The following is a 19,303-nucleotide window of genomic DNA, read 5'->3' as shown; positions in this document are numbered from 1 at the left end:
TGGGTAATAGATATTTGAAATGATAGGTTTTATTGCACTGATTAAAGAAAAGTGGGTCAGGATTTAGTGACATGATAAATTAAATTTCAGTATATGAGTATGAAATATGACTAGTGAGACCACTGCTTTACAATTATATTGGAAAAAAATCATTGCTCTACAATTATATTGAAGACATTTATTTTTCCATGTGAAATCCTCGGTGTATAGCAGAATTCTAAATATTCACAGGCCTGCCTTGCTAAACTCTAATCTACACTGATAAGCCTTAAGTTAGTCTGTTTCAAACACTAAAATTCCCCATAAAATATACTTGTGTGCCTATACACAATGGTGCAGAATTGACAAAACAAAATTGTAGCATCACAAACTAAACACTGCCCTTTTGTACTTGTGTCCTGACACTGCATGGAAATATGTAAGACAGTGAAGTTGCATCATGATGCACATTTTGTTAGTTCTTGCCTCTTGCCTCTTGTTAGTTGCTGCCTCTTGCAAACCCTACCCTATACATGAAATTCTGACTGACTGACTTGAAATTCTCCCCTGCTATCTGCGATTGGATTCAAGACTTTCTTAGGGATCGGGTACAAACAGTGAGGGTCGGTTCTGCTTTGTCCACCCCCCTGAAGCTTTGCACCGGCACGCCACAGGGCTGTGTGCTTAGCCCCTACCTGTACTCTTTATACACTTATGATTGTGCATCATCTGACCCATCCACTGCGATAATCAAGTTCGCAGATGATACAACTGTGGTGGGTCTTATTACAGGTGGGGATGAGACAGCATATAGGGCGGAGGTACAAAAACTATCCATATGGTGTAGTAACAACAACTTGCACCTAAACATCGGCAAGACGAAAGAGATGGTGTTAGACTTCCGGAGAAAAAAGGAGGAACCTGCCCCACTTTACATCGGGGAGGACTGTGTAGAGAGAGTTTCCTCCTTTAAATTTCTGGGAGTCTACCTCTGTGAAGATCTGACCTGGAAAGTTAACACAACCCAGGTGGCTAGAAAGGCCCAACAGAGGCATCACTTTCTTAGGATCTTGCGGAAGAACAGGGTAGAACAACAGCTAATGACCCTCTTTTACCGGTCTACCATAGAGAGCGTCCTCTCGTATGGTATTGTGGTTTGGTATGCTGGTCTGACAGCCGCGGATAGGAAAGTATTGCAGAGGGTAGTGAGCACAGCACAAGACATTGTGGGCTGTTCCCTGACACCACTGGATGACATCGCCAGGGCTCGTTGCCTTGGAAGAGTGAGGAAGATTCTCAGGGATGACTCACACCCTGGACGGTATCTCTTTACTCTCCTACCATCCGGTAGGAGATATAGGAATATAGCCAGCCGTACCAACAGGCTGAAAAATAGCTTTTATCCGTGGGCTGTTAGGCTTTTAAATGGGACATAATCTTATGCAGAATTGACTTGGTGTGTGGTGTAGTTGGTTCACATAGTGTGGTGGGATGAAGGGTTTGTTGTCACTGTGTGTTGGGGGGAGAGAGCACAGGGGGAGGCTCAGCTAATCTCAATGTACACATGTTGTACTTTGACAATAAAGGTTTATTATTTATTATTACATTGTTCTTATGTAATTTGTAATTCAGTAAGTACAGCATGCTTTCAGTTTACATACTAGCAGAGATGAAACTCAGCTCTTATAATTCTGCTTCCTGGATCCCATAATATGATCATTTTGTATGCCTGCATGAATTAGAATAGAATAGAGCTGGAAGGGACCTTTGAGGTCTTCTAGTCCAGCCCCCTGCTCAAGCAGGAGAACCTACACCATCTCAAACAAGTGACTTGTTTAGCCTCTTCTTAAAAATCTCCAGTGATGGAGCACCCATGATTTCTGAAGGCAACCTGTTTGATTGGTTAATTGTCCTCACTGTTAGAAAGTTTCTCCTTAATTCCAGGTTGCTTCACTTCTTCCATTGTTTCTTGTCCTGCCCTCAGATGCTTTGGTGAATTATTGTGCATATATTAACAATTATAGCAGGATTAATACCCAACAATTTGCAATGTGTTTTACATGATTGATATGTTAATTTTATTTGTTGTGCATGAATGATAAATTCACAAGAGTCCTAATTAACGAGCAGTGTGCATTATTTAAAACTATATTGGTCTCATTTTTTTCATATATATATATAGGCATGAAAGAAAAGAAATTAATGTAGCTACTGCCACCTTGCTCGACTAGAAAAAAGTAGATGATGCATCTCTACCGTTTCTTCCAATTTTGAAGTATAAAAAGTTAGAATCCCATGGAACACAGTGCCAGCCTAAATTCTCTGAATGATAACCTAGTTTTCTAAATGCAAAGAGATCAGTCAGTCCTATGATTTGCCACTACATTTAAATCTTAAAATCATACATCAGCAGGATTTTTTTGTCCATATATTGTTTTGCTCTCATTGTTTTTTACTTTATAGAGCAATGCTGATCTTAAGTTGGAGGATCTAGGATTTGTATATTGACATCCTCAAATGACCGTGCCATCTTGTTATCTTTATAATACTCATTGACATCATATTAGGATAGCCTTTATGTGTATACTGTATGTGCAAATCCCGTGTATGCACAAGACAGTTCAAGACATTGGTCTTTTCCCAAGTGTTTCAGCAACTAATTTGAAAGAAGTGTCGATTGTATTTGTGCACTAATGCTAAACATCACTGCAATTCACACAGTGTATACAGCCAAAGAGTATAGTATCACCACAAACTATTAGTTTTATGATTTAAACTCTAGTGTAACCAAGCAAATTATAGCACTGCCACCCTGAAGCATGGTACAGTTTATAGTTTTTAATATCTACCACTGTAATTTAAATTAGTTCATCTACTTCACAGTCATAATTTGGCACCATTTACAGTCTTGGAGTTTAGATGTGCTACAGTAGCAATATGTACATTGAAAAGTAGCAACAGAACACAGCTATGCAGATTGCTTTGGCTTACTTTTCAATAATCTGCTTGATCAATAGGGCACTTTTTTTGTACACAAAACTTAATGATCACATTGTACCTGTGAAATGTGGACTTTCAGCAGCTTTTTGTTGCCTCAAAACAAAAACAAAAGACCAATCCTGATAACTGTTCTGCCTCAAAGCTCTATCATCCTGACAATTATGCCCTATGGCTTGTAACTTCAAGATCAATTGATGCTTTAAAAGAAGCATAATTAGTATTCTTTGGCATGCTCATCTGGCATACAGTAAACATAGCATCAGTTTTTGGGGAGGAAATAGTTAAATTGTTGTTGTGTTGTTAGGCTTTTCCTGTTGCAAAGTAGCCATCCCCAAACAAATTCAGTGAAAGAGATGGGGAAAGTTAGAAGTAATACAAATAGGAGAAAAAATAAAAGTGTTGGGGGGAAGAATAGAAGTAAGGGGTTATACCTTTCCTCCAATTTTATTGGTAGGATGAGGGGTAACATTTCCTCCCTCTATTAATGTATAGTTCAGTACTGAACCTCTTTCCCCTCTGTTAAAGACGTAACTGGGAGGCTGATCAGCTCTCCTCCCACATGTTTAATTGTGGTGATTACTCAGTGCAGTTTTTAACAAATTAGGATAGTTGTCATCAACATGGTAGGAAGAAATGTACTTGTGTCTCTCTCCTGCACCTGAAGGCAGGACAAGAAGCAATGGATAAAAACTAATCAAAGAGAGAAGCAACCTACAGTAGAACTAAGAAGAAATTTCCTGATAGAACAATTAATCAGTGGAACAACCTGCCTTCAGAAGTTGTGAATGCTCCAACACACTGGAAGTTTTTAAGAAGAGACTGGACAGCCATTTGTCTGAAATGGTAGAGGGTTTCTTGCCTGAGCAGGGGGTTGGACTAGATGACCTCCAAGATACTTTTCAACTTCTTGTTGTTAGTATTTCCAAACTGGATAATTATTAGCAACAACCTCTCTGCCGCAAAATTTTGTACGGCTATTACATGGCTAATCTTATATGGAAGTTAAACTGATGAAGGTTGGAAGTCACCTTTTATATATTTTTATTTTTTATATATATTCTTTTCTTTTTCTTTATATTCTGTCTTTTTCTTTTTTCCTACACTTTTTATTCTTTTTTCCATTCTCTTTCTTTAAGTTTAGTTTATATTAATTTTTACTATTGTAATCATCATTCTTAATAAAAGTAAAAAACTTGATTCAAACTAGGCCTTCCTATTCAGATTCCAAAAGGTGTTTCAGAGCATGTGGGAAGATGGTCTGAAACAGCACAGATCTACAGCAGCTTATAACAGGCAAGGGACATAGGATTTCAGATACAGAAAACTTCAAAACTGGAGAAATTTAACAACTGCTCTCCCACATTCTTTTGACGTTTTCCTTATTTGTGAATTTAGAAACTGGATTTTCTACTGTACCTCTTACTGAGTTACAAAGAAGAGGCAAAGTGATCTTTGTTGTGTTTTACATCTTGATGAGAAAAACCATTTCCACTTGTATTTCTATTCTTCTGTGTTCAAATTTTTGTCCTATGGGTGCCAAAAATAGTTAGCAGACGAATGTGATCATGTTTTGACATAGAAAAATTAAAGCCAAACTACATTAGTAATTTAAGAGCATTAAATATCGGCACATGCCTAGCAGGTGGAACAAGCCAGAAAGGAAAGAAAGCAATAAAGGTTCCCCCGCACATGCGTGCTAGTCGTTTCCGACTCTAGGGGCCAGTGCTCATCTCCGTTTCAAAGCCGAAGAGCCAGTGTTTGTCCGAGGACGTCTCTGTGGTCATGTGGCCGGCATGACTAGATGCCAGAGGCACACGGAACGCTGTTACCTTCCCACCGTAGTGGTCCCTATTTTTCTACTTGCATTTTTACGTGCTTTTCGAACTGCTAGGTTGGCAGAAGCTGGGACAGTAACAGGCGCTCACTCTGCTACGCGGCACTCGGGATTTGACCCGCCAAACTGTCGACCTTCTGATCGACAAGCTCAGCATCCTAACCCACTGAGCCACCGCGTCCCTTAAGAAAGCAGTATTCACCTTCAAAATATCTTTATTTGTATCTTTTTTTCAAAGAAACAATATAGATCTATTTTAAATTTCATTTATTTAATTCCACAAAATATTTCATACCGCATAGGTCTTTGAACATGTAGAAATTGTTTCTAGCTATACATATTAGAATATATCCTGGTATCTGCCATCATATTATAGATTTAAAACTGGCAGGCACTGGTAAAACCCTTCCTCATGATGTACTAAATCTGCATTCCTCACTTATGGTGCATTCAAAAAGGCTCAGCTAGGAGGTCTTTCTTAGATGATGCCTCAGTGCCATTTTCTTCACAGAACAATAGCTTTTTTCAGGTATTATGTCTGAACAGAAAATTCAGGGGACAATGATCTGGTGCCACATTTGTAGGGGCTTCTCAAATGCTAAACATCTCCCTCAGCCTTGAAATGTGAAGTGATCCTTCTGAGGATGCAGTAATGAATTCAGTTTATGAAACCACAGAAGCTCTCACTGGGAACAATGAAGTATTAACCCAGTTTGACTAATAGGAGAAAGAACTGGCACTTTTTTTTATTATTACATTTATATACCGCCCTTTCCCGAAGGACTCAGGGCGGTTTACAGGGTAATTGAAAACACCAAGATACAAAAGTTAAAAACAAATTTAAAAAAAAATTATATTTGTCCCTGCATAAATAAAACCCCAGTTAAAATTAAGATTAATTCTCAGCCTGGGCCAGAGAGCTCGAAGAGCCAGGTCTTCAGGTAGCTCGAAGAGCCAGGTCTTCAGAATGTATTCATACATGCCCTTCTACCATTCAACAGCTACCATATTCCAGAAGTGCAGCTAGAAATGTCATAACCACAGCATTTCCAGCACAGTATTTTCCAATGCAGTTAGTTCAAACATTTAACCAAAAATGCTATGTAGTTTGTAATCATTTTATATACAGTATATTCTTATGTGAATGTCTCAAATGTGCTAGCAGCTGAATGAAAATTTGTCTTTTATGTGTGTTTTTTCAGGGATATGCCACATGCATTGAAAGCACCACCTTTAAATCTATCCATCAATTGTTACTTAATACTGTCTTTTATATAAGATAACTTTTCTTGACAGGCTAATAGTTGATAGCAAATAGTTTAGACAGAGGATTGCATGTGTGATGGGGTGATATAATAGAAAGATAAAGAATTAATTTTGGCCCTCCTCAAAAGTCCTGAAATTGGTTTTACCTTGACTATTAAATTAAAAACAGTGCTCATTATAGAATTAAATAGAAGGTTGGGGTTCAATATAGTTGAATAAATTTAGGTGTACTTTTCAACTATAGGAAAGGTGATCAAGTGGTTGCTTTGTAACTATTTGTTGAGTGAATATCTGGGCAGTCCAGACTTCAAACGTCACAATGGCTTGATTACCAATGGCAGAGTAAAAAAAAGTAGGGAAAGCATGCAGGGTATGGTTCTGGAATTCTGGGCACAACCATCCTGCAAAACCTTGGAAAGCACATGTGTTATTTAGAACTTAAATAAACCTGCAGGAGAAGGATGGTTGGAATACTTAGGTTATAAAGATGCTATTAAAGAAGCTGATATATACTGTAGGTAGCTCTTACCTAGCAATCACTTACTTGTTCAGTGATCATAGTTGACTTGTGGCAATTACTATTTTGTGTTCAAAATCACAAAAAAGGGAGGGTATTGGTCCCCTCAGCTGTAGCAACCTGCACCTGGCTTAGGTTAATATTCCCTTTTCCCTGAAAATTAGCACAAAGTTCATCAGCATAATCTCCTCCCTTATAGGCAGATGCAGTGTGTGAACTCCCCACCTTCACCCCAATGGCATTTGAATGCAGAATGGAAGAAGAAAGTCTAGGTTTTTTATTCTTCATACGTCTTTATTTAACCTTGTCCCTCATTAAATACTTAATTAAAAACTGAATTATTCAGTATTCAGTCAATACTGAAAAGTGCATTCTTTGCACAGATCTTCAGTCTGAAAAATATAATAGATGTTTATGCATTTTGTCATATAGAGAAAAATAATCTAATATACCGGTAATCTAATACTCTTATCTAATCTTATGCCCTCCAGAGGTATTACTTATCATCTTTCATAGTCCACAAGGCAGTATGGTATTTGGAAGGAGAGCCAAAACCAGATTATGCTTTAAACATGGTTAAAACATAGCTCCCTACTTGAATGTTCTGCTCTCCTCCCTCCCAGCTCTCAATTTAGACACTTCTTGTGGTAAGAATTGCTTAGTCTATTTCTTGTGATATTGTATAATGGTTGCTTGACATGCTGAGCATTTCTGTCTTCCAAGATGCAGCCTCCAAATTCTTACAGAGTCAGTTTATCCAGAACATTAGAGTTGATTGTTGCAATATTTATGCGCAAGATAAATCTGTGCTTTCAACTTCTAATAATATGACTCTGGATGATAAATTGTTCAGGCTTCATATTTCACCTTTTTTACCCTTACAACAATTTGATGCATATTTATTCTACCCAGTTCAGAAGAGTTTATTTCTCTAAATAACTATGCACAGTATCCACTAATTAGGTTTTTAGATTAAGGCTTTAAATAAGGCACACTCTTGCCTTTTTGTTCACCTGCTACAATATTGGAGATTTCTTGAGAACATTTTTATGTGGTTCATAAAGATCTTTATATGCTGGGATATATATAATTATATTCGGTGGACATGTGCAACAGAAGGCCAGTTACTTTAGGGCACTTAAAAGGCTGTGAAACCTTCCAAAAATACACTTTAAAAGCTATCACATTTGCTTCAATTCCAAGAAATAATGCAAATTATAAAGCAGCAACATTGCTGAACAAAGTACTACGTTAAGTGCATGTCTTTCCCCCCAGGGAAATAATGTCAAGACCAAGTGAGTTTTGTGCAGTGACAGATACAAATTACATGTTTCAGAACACATGTCTGTATGTATGTATATGTCTGTATATAGTATATATAACATATTATACTATTATTGCAGTATCACAGATTGTGACAGAATGTAAATTTATCCTTTGATGATTAATAAATATTTATGGCGGGGTTTTCAATTTCTCTACAGTTGTATTTGATTTTGTATTGTAATAATGTTGCACTAGATCTGTGTATCATTTCTCCTCCTAAAAAAAAGAAAGTACCATATCCCTTTCTTCGTAATGAAAATCAAAGCAGCCTCTGCAAACTTAACGGGAAGCCTTTTGATCTTTTGAAATACGGCTACCGATGTGCTTCAGTGTATGTGCCTGTATTTTCCAACTCCTCATCAGAGTGAGTTGGCTGTTTCTGGCAGCTGATTTGATGTATCACGAAGGATAGCATATTCAGATCAAGATCTCAAAATAATTATTAATACACAGCGCTGTTCATTTTGACTTGAAAATTGCAGCAAAATGCTTTGGGTCAGCCAAATGTGCAGATAGAGTGACTATACAGGTTGAATGATGTTCAAGTGTTTCTAATGCATAAACAAAACTCTCTTGCCACACACTTAGGTACACATTTAGTAAGAAGTACAAGGTATTGATGATTGATGATTGGTTCACTTATTAAGTATTGGCACCAGCCTTGCTAAACCAGTTAAGTGAAGATAGAAAGTTGGGGCTCATCCAGGCAGCCACTTTAATGTGCTTTCTTCTAATCCATATGCCAGAATAAAGTATCATGGCAAAATTTGCTCTGTCCTGACAGCTGTGCTACAATCTGTCTCAGTGATGAAACCAGTAAGTAGTAGTATCTTTATATGTTTGATGTGCAATAATGTAAGAAAAATAATTGGTGAATTTCCTACACATAGGAAAAATATCCATCAGTCGCTTTCCCCTAACATGGAATGGGACTAGGAAGAAGTGAATTTTGACAAAGGATGTAATCCATGGATTTAGGTATCTGTCCTAACCTGACCTTCAGGAATAATTAGGGTCTTTCTGCCTTCCACCTTTACATGAAAGCCCCAATTCACCCTGTCATCCAAGCTCTGCAGCCAATTCACACACGGTGGAAAAAGGTTTTCCAGTTCTATAGAAGAAGCTGTCGTGTTATACTAAGGAAGCTTCTATCCACCCCAGAAAGGATCTGCAAATTACCTCTCTCTCCTTCTTGTGCTCTTTTGCATTTCCTCTCATTCTGTTTCTTATGGTCCTCTTATTCTTAGTCTCTCATGCCTGATTTGTCTTGCATGCTCTCTTGCCCTTTTTTCCTCACTCACTCTCTCACTCTGTCTGAAAACAGCTGATGGGGAGGCTGGCTGTAGCCTCCAGCAGATGGACTCCCCACTTCTGCCATTTTTGTTCACTCTCTCTGCCACTCTATCATGACCAGAAGTAGCAATCAAAAGCTGCAGTAAAACAAAGTCTGCATTACTCTAGTTTCATGTGTATAGGCTCTAAATAGCAAACATAGAGTCACTTAACAAATGAGAAATGATTAGACTCAGAATGCTCCTTTTGTCTTTTCTATGAAGGTTAAATTCCCCGCCCCCTTCAGGGAATTGTCAGGCTGAAATGTATGGCTGTGTATGCAGGACTTGGAAGAGGCCAGTTAGACATTCAGGTAGACCCCACCTTCTACTTTGTCATCACTACAGTGGGTTTTGGAACACCTAAAATTGTGCTTAGAGCAAGGCTTTTGTTGAGTGAAAATAGAGAGCACCACTTTAATGTCATATCAGGTAAAAGCAAAAATAGGCCACCTCAGCCATAGTTAGGGAGGCATCTTCAAGCACTGTTAGGACACACAGATGAATCCTTGTTATGATTAGCCTTCATAGAGATAGAAGCTGAACCAAACTTACAATCAGTAAATGTTAGGCTATTTTTCTTGTTGATGCAAGATGCATTTTGATTTTGGATTTTTTTAAGTGTCTTGGCTCAGTGTGAGAAAGCTGTGTCTAGTTCCATAGTTGGTACAATACAAAAGAGGATTGTTGATTTTCTGTCCTGGTGAAATAAATGTCAGGAAGTTTTGAGCCATCAAAATGACTTCTGTTGTGTCCTGGCAAGCTGAGATTTTCATACTGCAATTGCTACAGCAAAGAATCCAGCTTCCACAGTGACCTTTTCCAAAGCTACTTTCCCATGGGAATTTGAGGGCCATTTATAAATCCAAATCCACATATGGCTGACCTTTTCCCATTTTGGTGTGAAATATGACCTTCCATTACTCCTTAGGGTTGTGTACATTTTGAGCTCAGTGTGGGGCCAATATTGGCAAGTTGTCATTTACAATGTAATTCTTGTTCGAACAAGAACAGTTTTCTGACCTTTTCAAGCCAAAGAAAGATGGCATCATACAAACACAAGTGGCAGTCAAAAGGACTTCTGCCTTAGCTACACAACCATGGAACCTGCAAAGTCTGTCAAAGTTAAAAGTATTTCAATGTGTAACAGAGATTATTAATGCATGCAGCAGAATTCTGCTAACCATTGGCTATTATCGTTGTCATGTATTAATCTGGTTTAGGGTGAATTGATGAGTGATTCATTAGTTGAATTAACTGCTGCTTTCAAAAGCACTTATAACTTACTGTCTTTTGAAAAAGAATTAAATGTGATACAGAATGCTTATTTATGTTTAGTTTTATACATTTCACATTGTGCTTTTAACAGCAACAACACATTTCCAGCTCTATCTTGCAGAGTGCAGTTATTTCGGATTTATTCTAACTGCACCAGAAAAAAAAACATCCTATAATATCTCTTAAATGGTTTGCTGCTAGACAAGATACTTTATCTCACTTAGCAAGGACAAAATAAGTTTAAAATTAGCAAATGCTAAAGTCTTCTCATTTCCACCCATCCCCGTCTGTCACTGTTGCTTCAACAGTTGCTCTTTAAAGGATCCAACTCACAACTAATACATTTTTTTATAAAAAAGATTATTGGACATGTGATTAATGACTTCTAAAGATAAGAAAACATTTTTAATTGTTGCTATATTGAGAGGAAGTATTAACTGAAAATCAGGAAAGGAGCGTGCATTAGAAAAATAACGAATTCAACGTGAGATGGTCTGGTTTCCTACAAAATGTATTACTGTACATTTAAGCCTTGCATCAGCAAAAGCATTTTTCTGAGTTATGGATTTCTCTGTCTACATTCAGACTGTAAAAGCAACAGCTGACAGATTCAAATATAAAAAGGGAGTTAAGGTCTGTTTTCATGCTTTTCATAGCTTTCAGTCAGTCTGACTCCAAGTGATTACAAAGATTAAGTTTCTGTAGTTTTTCTTGGCAACATTTTTGAAAGTGGACTTACTAGTGCCTTCTGGGTGGGGGGGCGGGATGAGGCAGAGAGAGAGAAAGAGAGACCGACTGGCTTGCAGTACCCAAGTTGGTTTGGATGTCTAAAGCAAGATTAGAACTCAGATTTCTCTGCTTCTAGTCTAGTGCCCTAATCCAGAGGTCCCCAACCTTTTGGGCACCAGGCACCAGTTATGTGGAGAGAGGTTTTTCCATGGACCGGAGGGGGCATGGTTTGATGTGCTGCCTGCATCCTGCAGATGGGGCTTTGCTTGTTTCTGCGGACCGGTTGCTGGCATGCCGCGGACCAGTACCAGTCCACAGACTGGGGGTTGGGGACCCCTGCCCTAACCACCAGACTTAACTGAATATGTCTTTAGGTTTCTTTAAAACAATCACAAAGACAGCAACTGGGAGAGGGGGGAAAGCAAAAACAGGAATAGATCTTTCTCTTTTCTGATCATATTACTGATATAGATTATTTCACCAGCTGCTGTTTACCTAAATAAGGAAAAATATATGATGGTTGTATATCTTTTCCCAAATTGTAGATTTCAAGAGAGATGAGGGCAGGTATGTATGTAAAAACAGAGTCAGGGTTAAATTCCTCATCATCAGTGCCCCCGTTCTGATTCAGTTTGGGAACCTCATGGTTGTTTTCATCTTACAGCATCAAGTGAATTGATGCAAGATAGGAATATACTTTGGCAGCAGTTAAGCACTGTTCATTTGTAGAAAAAACTCTGGTTTGTGATGGTGGTCCTTGCAGGAAGACATTGATGGTCTTATTTCAAGATATAGCTCTTAAGTCAATTCTGGGATGAGGTGAATGAACTCTAGTTGTAAGATTACATTCATCCTGGGCCAAAACAAGCTCGAAAGTTCTTGTTACTCTGAATCCGCTTCATCCCCAACAATGGGCATTTGCAAGATATGGTTAAAAAAAGGATCACCACAATAGTACCACATTAAAAACATAGAGCCCTGATACCGCTGTGATTAAAATACAGTATTGCAGGCAAACTCTGCCCACAGCCTGGAATTCAATCCTGATGGGAATCAAGGTTGACTCTGCCTTCCATCCTTCCGAGATTGATAAAATGAAGATTCAGATTGTTGGGAGGAATATGCAAATAACACTTGTAAACCACCCAGAGAGTGGGCGCTATTGGGCATTATAAGTCTAAAAGCTATTGTATTGCTATTGCCATCTTTGATTGCATTGTCATGGCTGCCATTTTGACTTTTTTTAATCCTCCCCTGTGAATACTCCTTATCTCAGCCTTATTCATGTAGTTTGCTTCAGACTGCTTTTCAGCTGTCAATAAAAAAAGATATTTCTCTTTCTCAGTGGAAACACAACATATAGCAACAATTTGTTGTACTACAAGACCATGGAGGTGCATACATGAAGTTGAAAGAAATGGAGCTTGCCTAAAACCACTTGCCATACTTTTGGCAGTGGAACTTAGAGACGAGAGATGTTTCTTATATTAAGCTAGACCAGTGATGAAGCTTGATACTAAAGCTGTGTTGCTTTCTCTGAGTAGCAATGATTCCATTAATTTTTAGCAAGATAACTCTCAGAGCTGCGGTTTTGAACTTTTTTGCTGGTAGTGGGAGGCATTTTGTGCTGAAAGGGCTTTTTATGGGCAATAATGTGGGTGGGACAGAACAAATGACGAACAGGAGATTAAACCACGTTGTTCATATAAATTAAGCCAGGAACAGGATTTAATTATTATATATGCTCTTCTCTGAATATGTAACTATATTTGATGCTTATGCTTTATTAGGGTGGGTGGGGTGGGGAATACTTAGAAATTTGGCAGTTAAATATTAATTCAACATACAAACACTTGCTGTTGGGAGAAAATGCTCCAATCTCTGAGATTAATTAAAACTTAGTGAATTCACTATGTGATTTGGTTGCCATTTCCCAGACTTATCTCTGGATTCAATTTTTGGTAAACACAATGTACGTATCTCCGAAATAGTATTAAAGTGCAGTGTAATATGTTTATTTTGATACAAAAGGCTTAGAAAAGCATATTTCAATGAAAAATAATTTAAGATAAAGTTCTTGTTGGAGTTTCCTAATAATAAAATGTACTTCTGTTTGTTTTCCAACTTCTACAGTTACTGGCTAACCAACAAAGTTTACATCAAACGACCCAGCACAGGACTCCTTATGTATACCCTCGCAACGAGGTTCTGTGATGAAATTCACCTTTACGGATTCTGGCCCTTCCCAAAGGATATAAATGGAAAATCAGTCAAATATCATTATTATGATGACTTAAAGTACAGATACTTTTCAAACGCCAGTCCCCATAGGATGCCATTAGAGTTTAAAACACTGAACATGTTACATAATAGAGGAGCACTTAAATTGACCACAGGGAAATGTATACAGCAATAATGCACGAGTCAAGTATCGAGAAATACAGGAAATTCAGATTTTATAGAACAGCAGTGGGATCCAAACAGTGGATATAGCCCAGTGCACTGTACCAAGCCATCCGAACATAAGGAAGTACATCAAGTCTATTACCAGCTGATGTTTTACCTGTTGAAGTGCTAAATCTTGAGTGGATTGGTTCAAGTAAGTGCCACTTTTGCTAAAAAGAAATCTTGAATGTATACAATCAGTAGTGTTTACAAGATCCAGCAATGCATTCATCACTTGTTAAAAGAAGCAAATTATTTGCTCGCTGCTCATTTGCCTCCGCACAAAGTCAGGCAATGTCCAAAGGAATAACCTGGCATTGAAACGAAGTGAAAGGAATCCGAAGTCAAGGTGGAATTTGGAGAGCAGTGGATCATATCTCAAAGATCAAACAAGACACCTTGGTTGGAGGAATGCCTAACTTTGTATTATAACCTCTTTCTCTTTTTCTTTCCAATTGTCATGCATTTATCATAGTGTTTGGGTATTGGAACTCTGTAAGGGATTTTTAAAAGACAATAATATGGACTTTCTAACTGAACTTTAGGTATTGATCTTAGAAGAATGTCTTAATTCTTTAAAAATCCCTGAAAGTTAAAATGAATATTGTATCATCTTGTTCAGCTTAACCTTGCTTAAAGTCAAAACTAGCTCCATGTGAGGGCTTGTTGATGCTGTAGTATGCAGAGCCATTCCCCTGGTTTTGCAGGCCGCAGAATATACTCTATGCTAGCCTTAATCACCTGAAGGAAGATGTAGTGCTGACAAGAATGATACTTGACTAAATCCCTCTTATACAAAGTGGACAGTGGAAAAGTCATCTCAGACTGTTTTGAGCAGTATTTAAAAAACAGTATAATTTGAGTACTAGGGCTTAGAATCTCCCAGTTGCTTTATGTGCCTCCCCAGGTTGCTGTTTCAGTGAGATGGGCAGCATAGAAATTTGATAATAATAATAAAAATGTGCTTCTGTTGGAGGGAATGATAAATACACGTTCAAATGAAAAACATTCTTCCCTGTCTGTTCTGTTTTAAAGAAAAAGCAGTTGTGAGAGCCTGATCCAGATGGCTGGTTTCATATTGGGGCTCATGCATCTATTCTCAATTATTATTTGCCTCAAACAGCAGCAACAGAAGGAAAGATTTTCAAACCAGAGGCTGGCTTATACCCTGAAATCCAGTGGGGAACATGTTCTGGCTCAGGGCTTCATATGGCTTTGTCTTCAAGCTGTCATTTTAAAAACAACTATCTTAAGGATGTTTTTAAAGCACATTCATGATAAAGGTTAGGAGCATCCACGAGGTGTGTGTGACAAAGGGTAAGGTTTTGGTTATGTGGTTGCAGCCACCATATTGACTTTTTTTGGACTCTCACCACCTCCTGCCAAGGTCTCTAATAGAGGAGAGCTAAATGGAGAAGAAATCCATGTAATTTGGCCCTATGTCATAAGTTAAATCATCCTGAAAGCATTTCATATTTTGAGCAGTTATTAAAGCAAGATTGTTTCCTTGTATGGCATATGAAAAGAATACTATTAACAAGCAGGTGCCCTTACATTTGGTACCAAAGATTATGCTGATTTTTGTAATTGATAATGTATTTATTTACCTTGTATTGACAAAAACATGTACATTTAGCGTTATCACTGTGTTGCTGTACTGCTGAGGAAACCGTTTGCAATCATCTCTGTTTCCTGTTAACTTAGTAGGTAGATTCTGTTTGAATGACAAATTCCTTAACTTGCCTTGGTTTTTGAATATTTTATTGAATATTGAATATTTTATAAACAGCGCAAAATGGATTCTTCTCCCTTCTTAATTAGAATGTGCCCGTGACTTTCATTAATCAAAATAGGATAATAGAAGTAATGAAAAAACATTAATACTTATTTTCAGATTCTGCAGTTTTCCCCACTATTTTTAGTTTGTTTACAATATATTCATTATAGTGCTGGACAATATCCCTGTTTTTCTTGACATATACAGTAGTATCTTGATAAATAGTAAATGAAAAACCTCACTACTAAGATACTTTGCCTTTCTGCTTTTTAGAAGCTTCCTTTTCTTGTACTATTTTGAAGAATTCTATTGTTGCACTTTGCTCCCAAAGGTTTTCTAAAGAGGAAGATTAACGGAAGCACTACCCTCGAGCAGGGTTGTACACAGAATAGCTGCAAATCTTAGTATTTGAAGCACATTTAATGACTGGTGTCAAAATTGCTACAGGGTGAAGAGAGTACTTACTCATTTATCTCCACTTCCTAAATAAGAGCAAAAGGAGAAAACTTCTGAAAAGCAAACACAGAATACACTTTAATTGGATCTTATTAAATAGAACATATAAGGAATGGGCTTTGGATGTCATTTTCTCACCAAAGGAATAATCTTGAGCTTCCTTCCAGATCTTAAGTTCTATTCTCACACTTTTCCTTTCTGCTTACATACTTGTGCGTGCATTAATTAATTAATTAATTCTGGTTTAAAACTTACCTTATTAAGATCAGCTATTCATCCCTTCCACTTACTAATGAGTTGCCAATTCATCACTGTCACTTCAGAAGACCCTAAGAGAAACTTTGGTGGATCGTACTAATATTCTGTCTAATCCATATTCTGTTCTCCATAATAATGTCTTTGGAAAGCTCATAGACATTTGTTCTCACCTATAACTCTTCTTTTTGATTAAGACAAGGATGAAGTTATTTCAGCTTGGTAAAGTGGATGGGAAATGGTTAACAATTCACAACAAGGTGTTATGCAGTTGTTGGTATTACTGAACTTGATTCACAAGCTTCTGAGAAATGTATACACGTCAATGCTAAGAATTTAGCTGCTGCTTCTTTTTCACTAGAAAAAGTATTTGATTCCTGCAGTATTATTTTACTGGTAGCTATTTTCTTTTTCTTGTTCTAAAAAAAAAAGGAACAAAATAATTTTTTTGTAGTCTACTCAACCAGCACAAACTTTTCTTTCAATGAGGCATTGAAGCTAGCAAATTATACTCTTTCTTGTTCACTCAGTAAATAAGATTGATCTTCCTAACAAAAGAAGATTAATTAGTATTTATGGTTATTTACAAGCTCACTTGTTTGCAATACAGTAAGAAAATAAATACATTAAAATACATTCAACAACCAAGAATTCATTGTTGTAGGATTTTTCTTTTTAGTTCATAAAAATGCAAAAGGATATATCTGCAAGCTGTGGTACTCACTTTATTAAGAATGATGCCTGCATTTTTTAAAATGCAATTTTTGGGCAGAATAGACTATATACTTTAAAACTTACACGCAATATGTTAAGTGGTGCCTTTATAATCAACTTACTTTATCTTGAATCTTAATATTCACCTATCACTGGTTTATATTATTCTTTCCTTGTACAGACTAGTTCAATATGTCAATTATAAAGAAAGGGCTAAAATACAGATTAAAACCCCTTTTATGTTTTTCATCTCTCAGAAAAATTTAAATTTTCCAAATCAAAAGAAGAAAGTTAGAATTCCAAAAAAAGAGATTAATATATATTGCTATATTGTTGTTGTTAGTTGCAAAGTCATGTCCAAACCATCGCGACCCCATGGACAACGTTCCTCCAGGCCTTCCTGTCCTCTACCATCATCTGGAGTCCATTTAAGCTCACGCCTACTGCTTCAGTGACTCCATCCAGCCACCTCATTCTCTGTCGTCCCCTTCTTTTGTTGCCCTCAATCTTTCCAGCATTAGGCTCTTCTCCAGTGAGTCCTTCCTTCTCATTAGGTGGCCAATGTATTTAGTTTCAACTTCAGAATCTGGCCTTCTAAAGAGCAGCCAGAGTTGATCTCTAGGATTGACCGGTTTGAATGCCTTGCAGTCCAAGGGACTCGCAGGAGTCTTATCCAGCACCATAGTTCAAAGGCCTCAATTCTTTGGCACTTAGCCATTCTTATGGTCCAAATTTCACAGCCATACATTGCAACAGGGAAAACCATGGCCTCGACTATACACACTTTGGTTGGCAGGGTGATGTCTCTGCTTTTTAGTATGCTGTCTAAATTTGCTATAGCTTTCCTCCCGAGGAGCAAGCGTCTTTTAATTTCTTGGCTGCAATCCCCATCTGCGGTGATCTTGGAGCCCAGGAAAATAAAATCTGTCACTACCTCCATTTCTTCCCCCATCTATTGGCCAGGAATTGAGAGGGCTGGATGCCATGATCTTGACTTTCTTAACGTTGAGTTTTAAGCCCACTTTTGCACTTTCCTCCTTCACCTGCATCAAGAGGCTCTTTAGTTCCTTTTCACTTTCTGCCATTAGAGTGGAATTGTCTGCATATCTTACTTGATATTTCTCCTGGGAATCTTAATTCCAACTTTTGATTTATCTAGCCCTGCCTTTCTCATGATGTGCTCTGCATATAAGTTAAATAGGCAGGGCAACAGCCTTGCCGGACTCCTTTCCCAATTTTGAATCAAATCAGCAGTTCCGTGTCCAGTTCTCACTATTGCTTCTTGACCCGCATATAGGTTTCTCAACAGACAAATAAGATGGTCTGGTACACCCATCTCTTTAAGGACTTGCCACAATTTGTTGTGATCCACACAATCAAAGGCTTTAGCATAGTCAATGAAGCAGAAGTAGATGTTTTTCTGGAACTTCCTATCTTTCTCCATAATCCAGCGTATGTTGGCAATTTGATCTCTAGTTTCTCTGCCTCCGAAATCCTGCCTATACTTCTGGTAGTTCTCGATCCACATACTGCTGGAGTCTAGCTTGTAGGATTTTAAGCATAACTTTACTAGCATGAGAAATGAGTGCAATGCTGTGATAGTTTGAACATTCTTTGACATTGCCTTTCTTTGGAATTGGAATGTAAACTGATCTTTTTCCAATCCTGTGGCCACTGTTGAGTTTTCCAAATTTGCTGGCAAATTGAGTGTAGTACTTTTACTGCATCGTCTTTTAAGATTTTGAATAGCTCAGCTGGAATATTGTCACCTCCACTAGCTTTGTTGTTGCTCAGTTTTTCTAAGGGCCATTTCACTTCATATTCTAGGATGTCTAGCTCAGAGTCAGTGACCACCCCATCGTGGTTATCTGGGACGTTATGCTCGTTCTTATATAGTTTTTCTATGTAGTTTTGCCAACTCTTCTTAATCTCTTCTCTTCTCTTCTGCTTGATGAAGAGACATCTGTGAAAATGCGTACTGCATTCTTTGAAATGCATTTCTATCTTGTAAAACAGATTCACCAGCAGATGGTGCTATAACATTAGATTCAGGCATCATTGTAGCCCGGTGTGTCATTTGAGATGGCACATAATCATGGGACTGTGACATAGGAGGTTCCTGTTCCCATTCGTCTGACACAACACTCAATTCTGGGAGTGGCTTTGGCTTTGAAGAAGAAGGCAATATGGCTGACTCTTGTAGGAGTGGCTTTGGCTTTGAAGAAGACAATATGGCTGACTCTGGAATGTGAATACCAGCAGAATCTCTCCCCTGCTGCTTAATCATTGATGCATATGCCTTTGCCTGCTGCAGCTCTTTGTCAAAAGCTTCAATTTGTTGAAAATAACTTTGCAAAGCCTTCTCATGCACAGTTTGTTCAGGGCTAGGAGGATAA

General features: G+C 37.8%; 2 protein-coding genes across 4 annotated transcripts in view; both read left to right on the top strand.

Moving 5' to 3' along the window:
- The window catches only part of ST8SIA4 (ST8 alpha-N-acetyl-neuraminide alpha-2,8-sialyltransferase 4), a gene marked incomplete at its 3' end in the record, with an annotated part of 88,557 nt that extends 74,881 nt beyond the window's left edge, over positions 1-13,676 (top strand). Inside the window, exon 5 of the mRNA XM_081317029.1 lies at positions 13,394-13,676. Within this exon, the coding sequence (XP_081173155.1) occupies positions 13,394-13,676 (283 nt within the window). The remainder of the gene's footprint in view (positions 1-13,393) is intronic.
- Positions 1-19,303, top strand: part of SLCO4C1 (solute carrier organic anion transporter family member 4C1) — a 726,014-nt gene that overhangs the window by 573,956 nt on the left and 132,755 nt on the right. The window lies entirely within an intron of this gene.

Source organism: Vipera berus (genome assembly GCF_964194415.1).
Source record: "Vipera berus genome assembly, chromosome: 2".
NCBI lineage: Eukaryota > Metazoa > Chordata > Lepidosauria > Squamata > Viperidae > Vipera > Vipera berus.
This window is presented reverse-complemented; position numbering and strand designations above follow the sequence as displayed.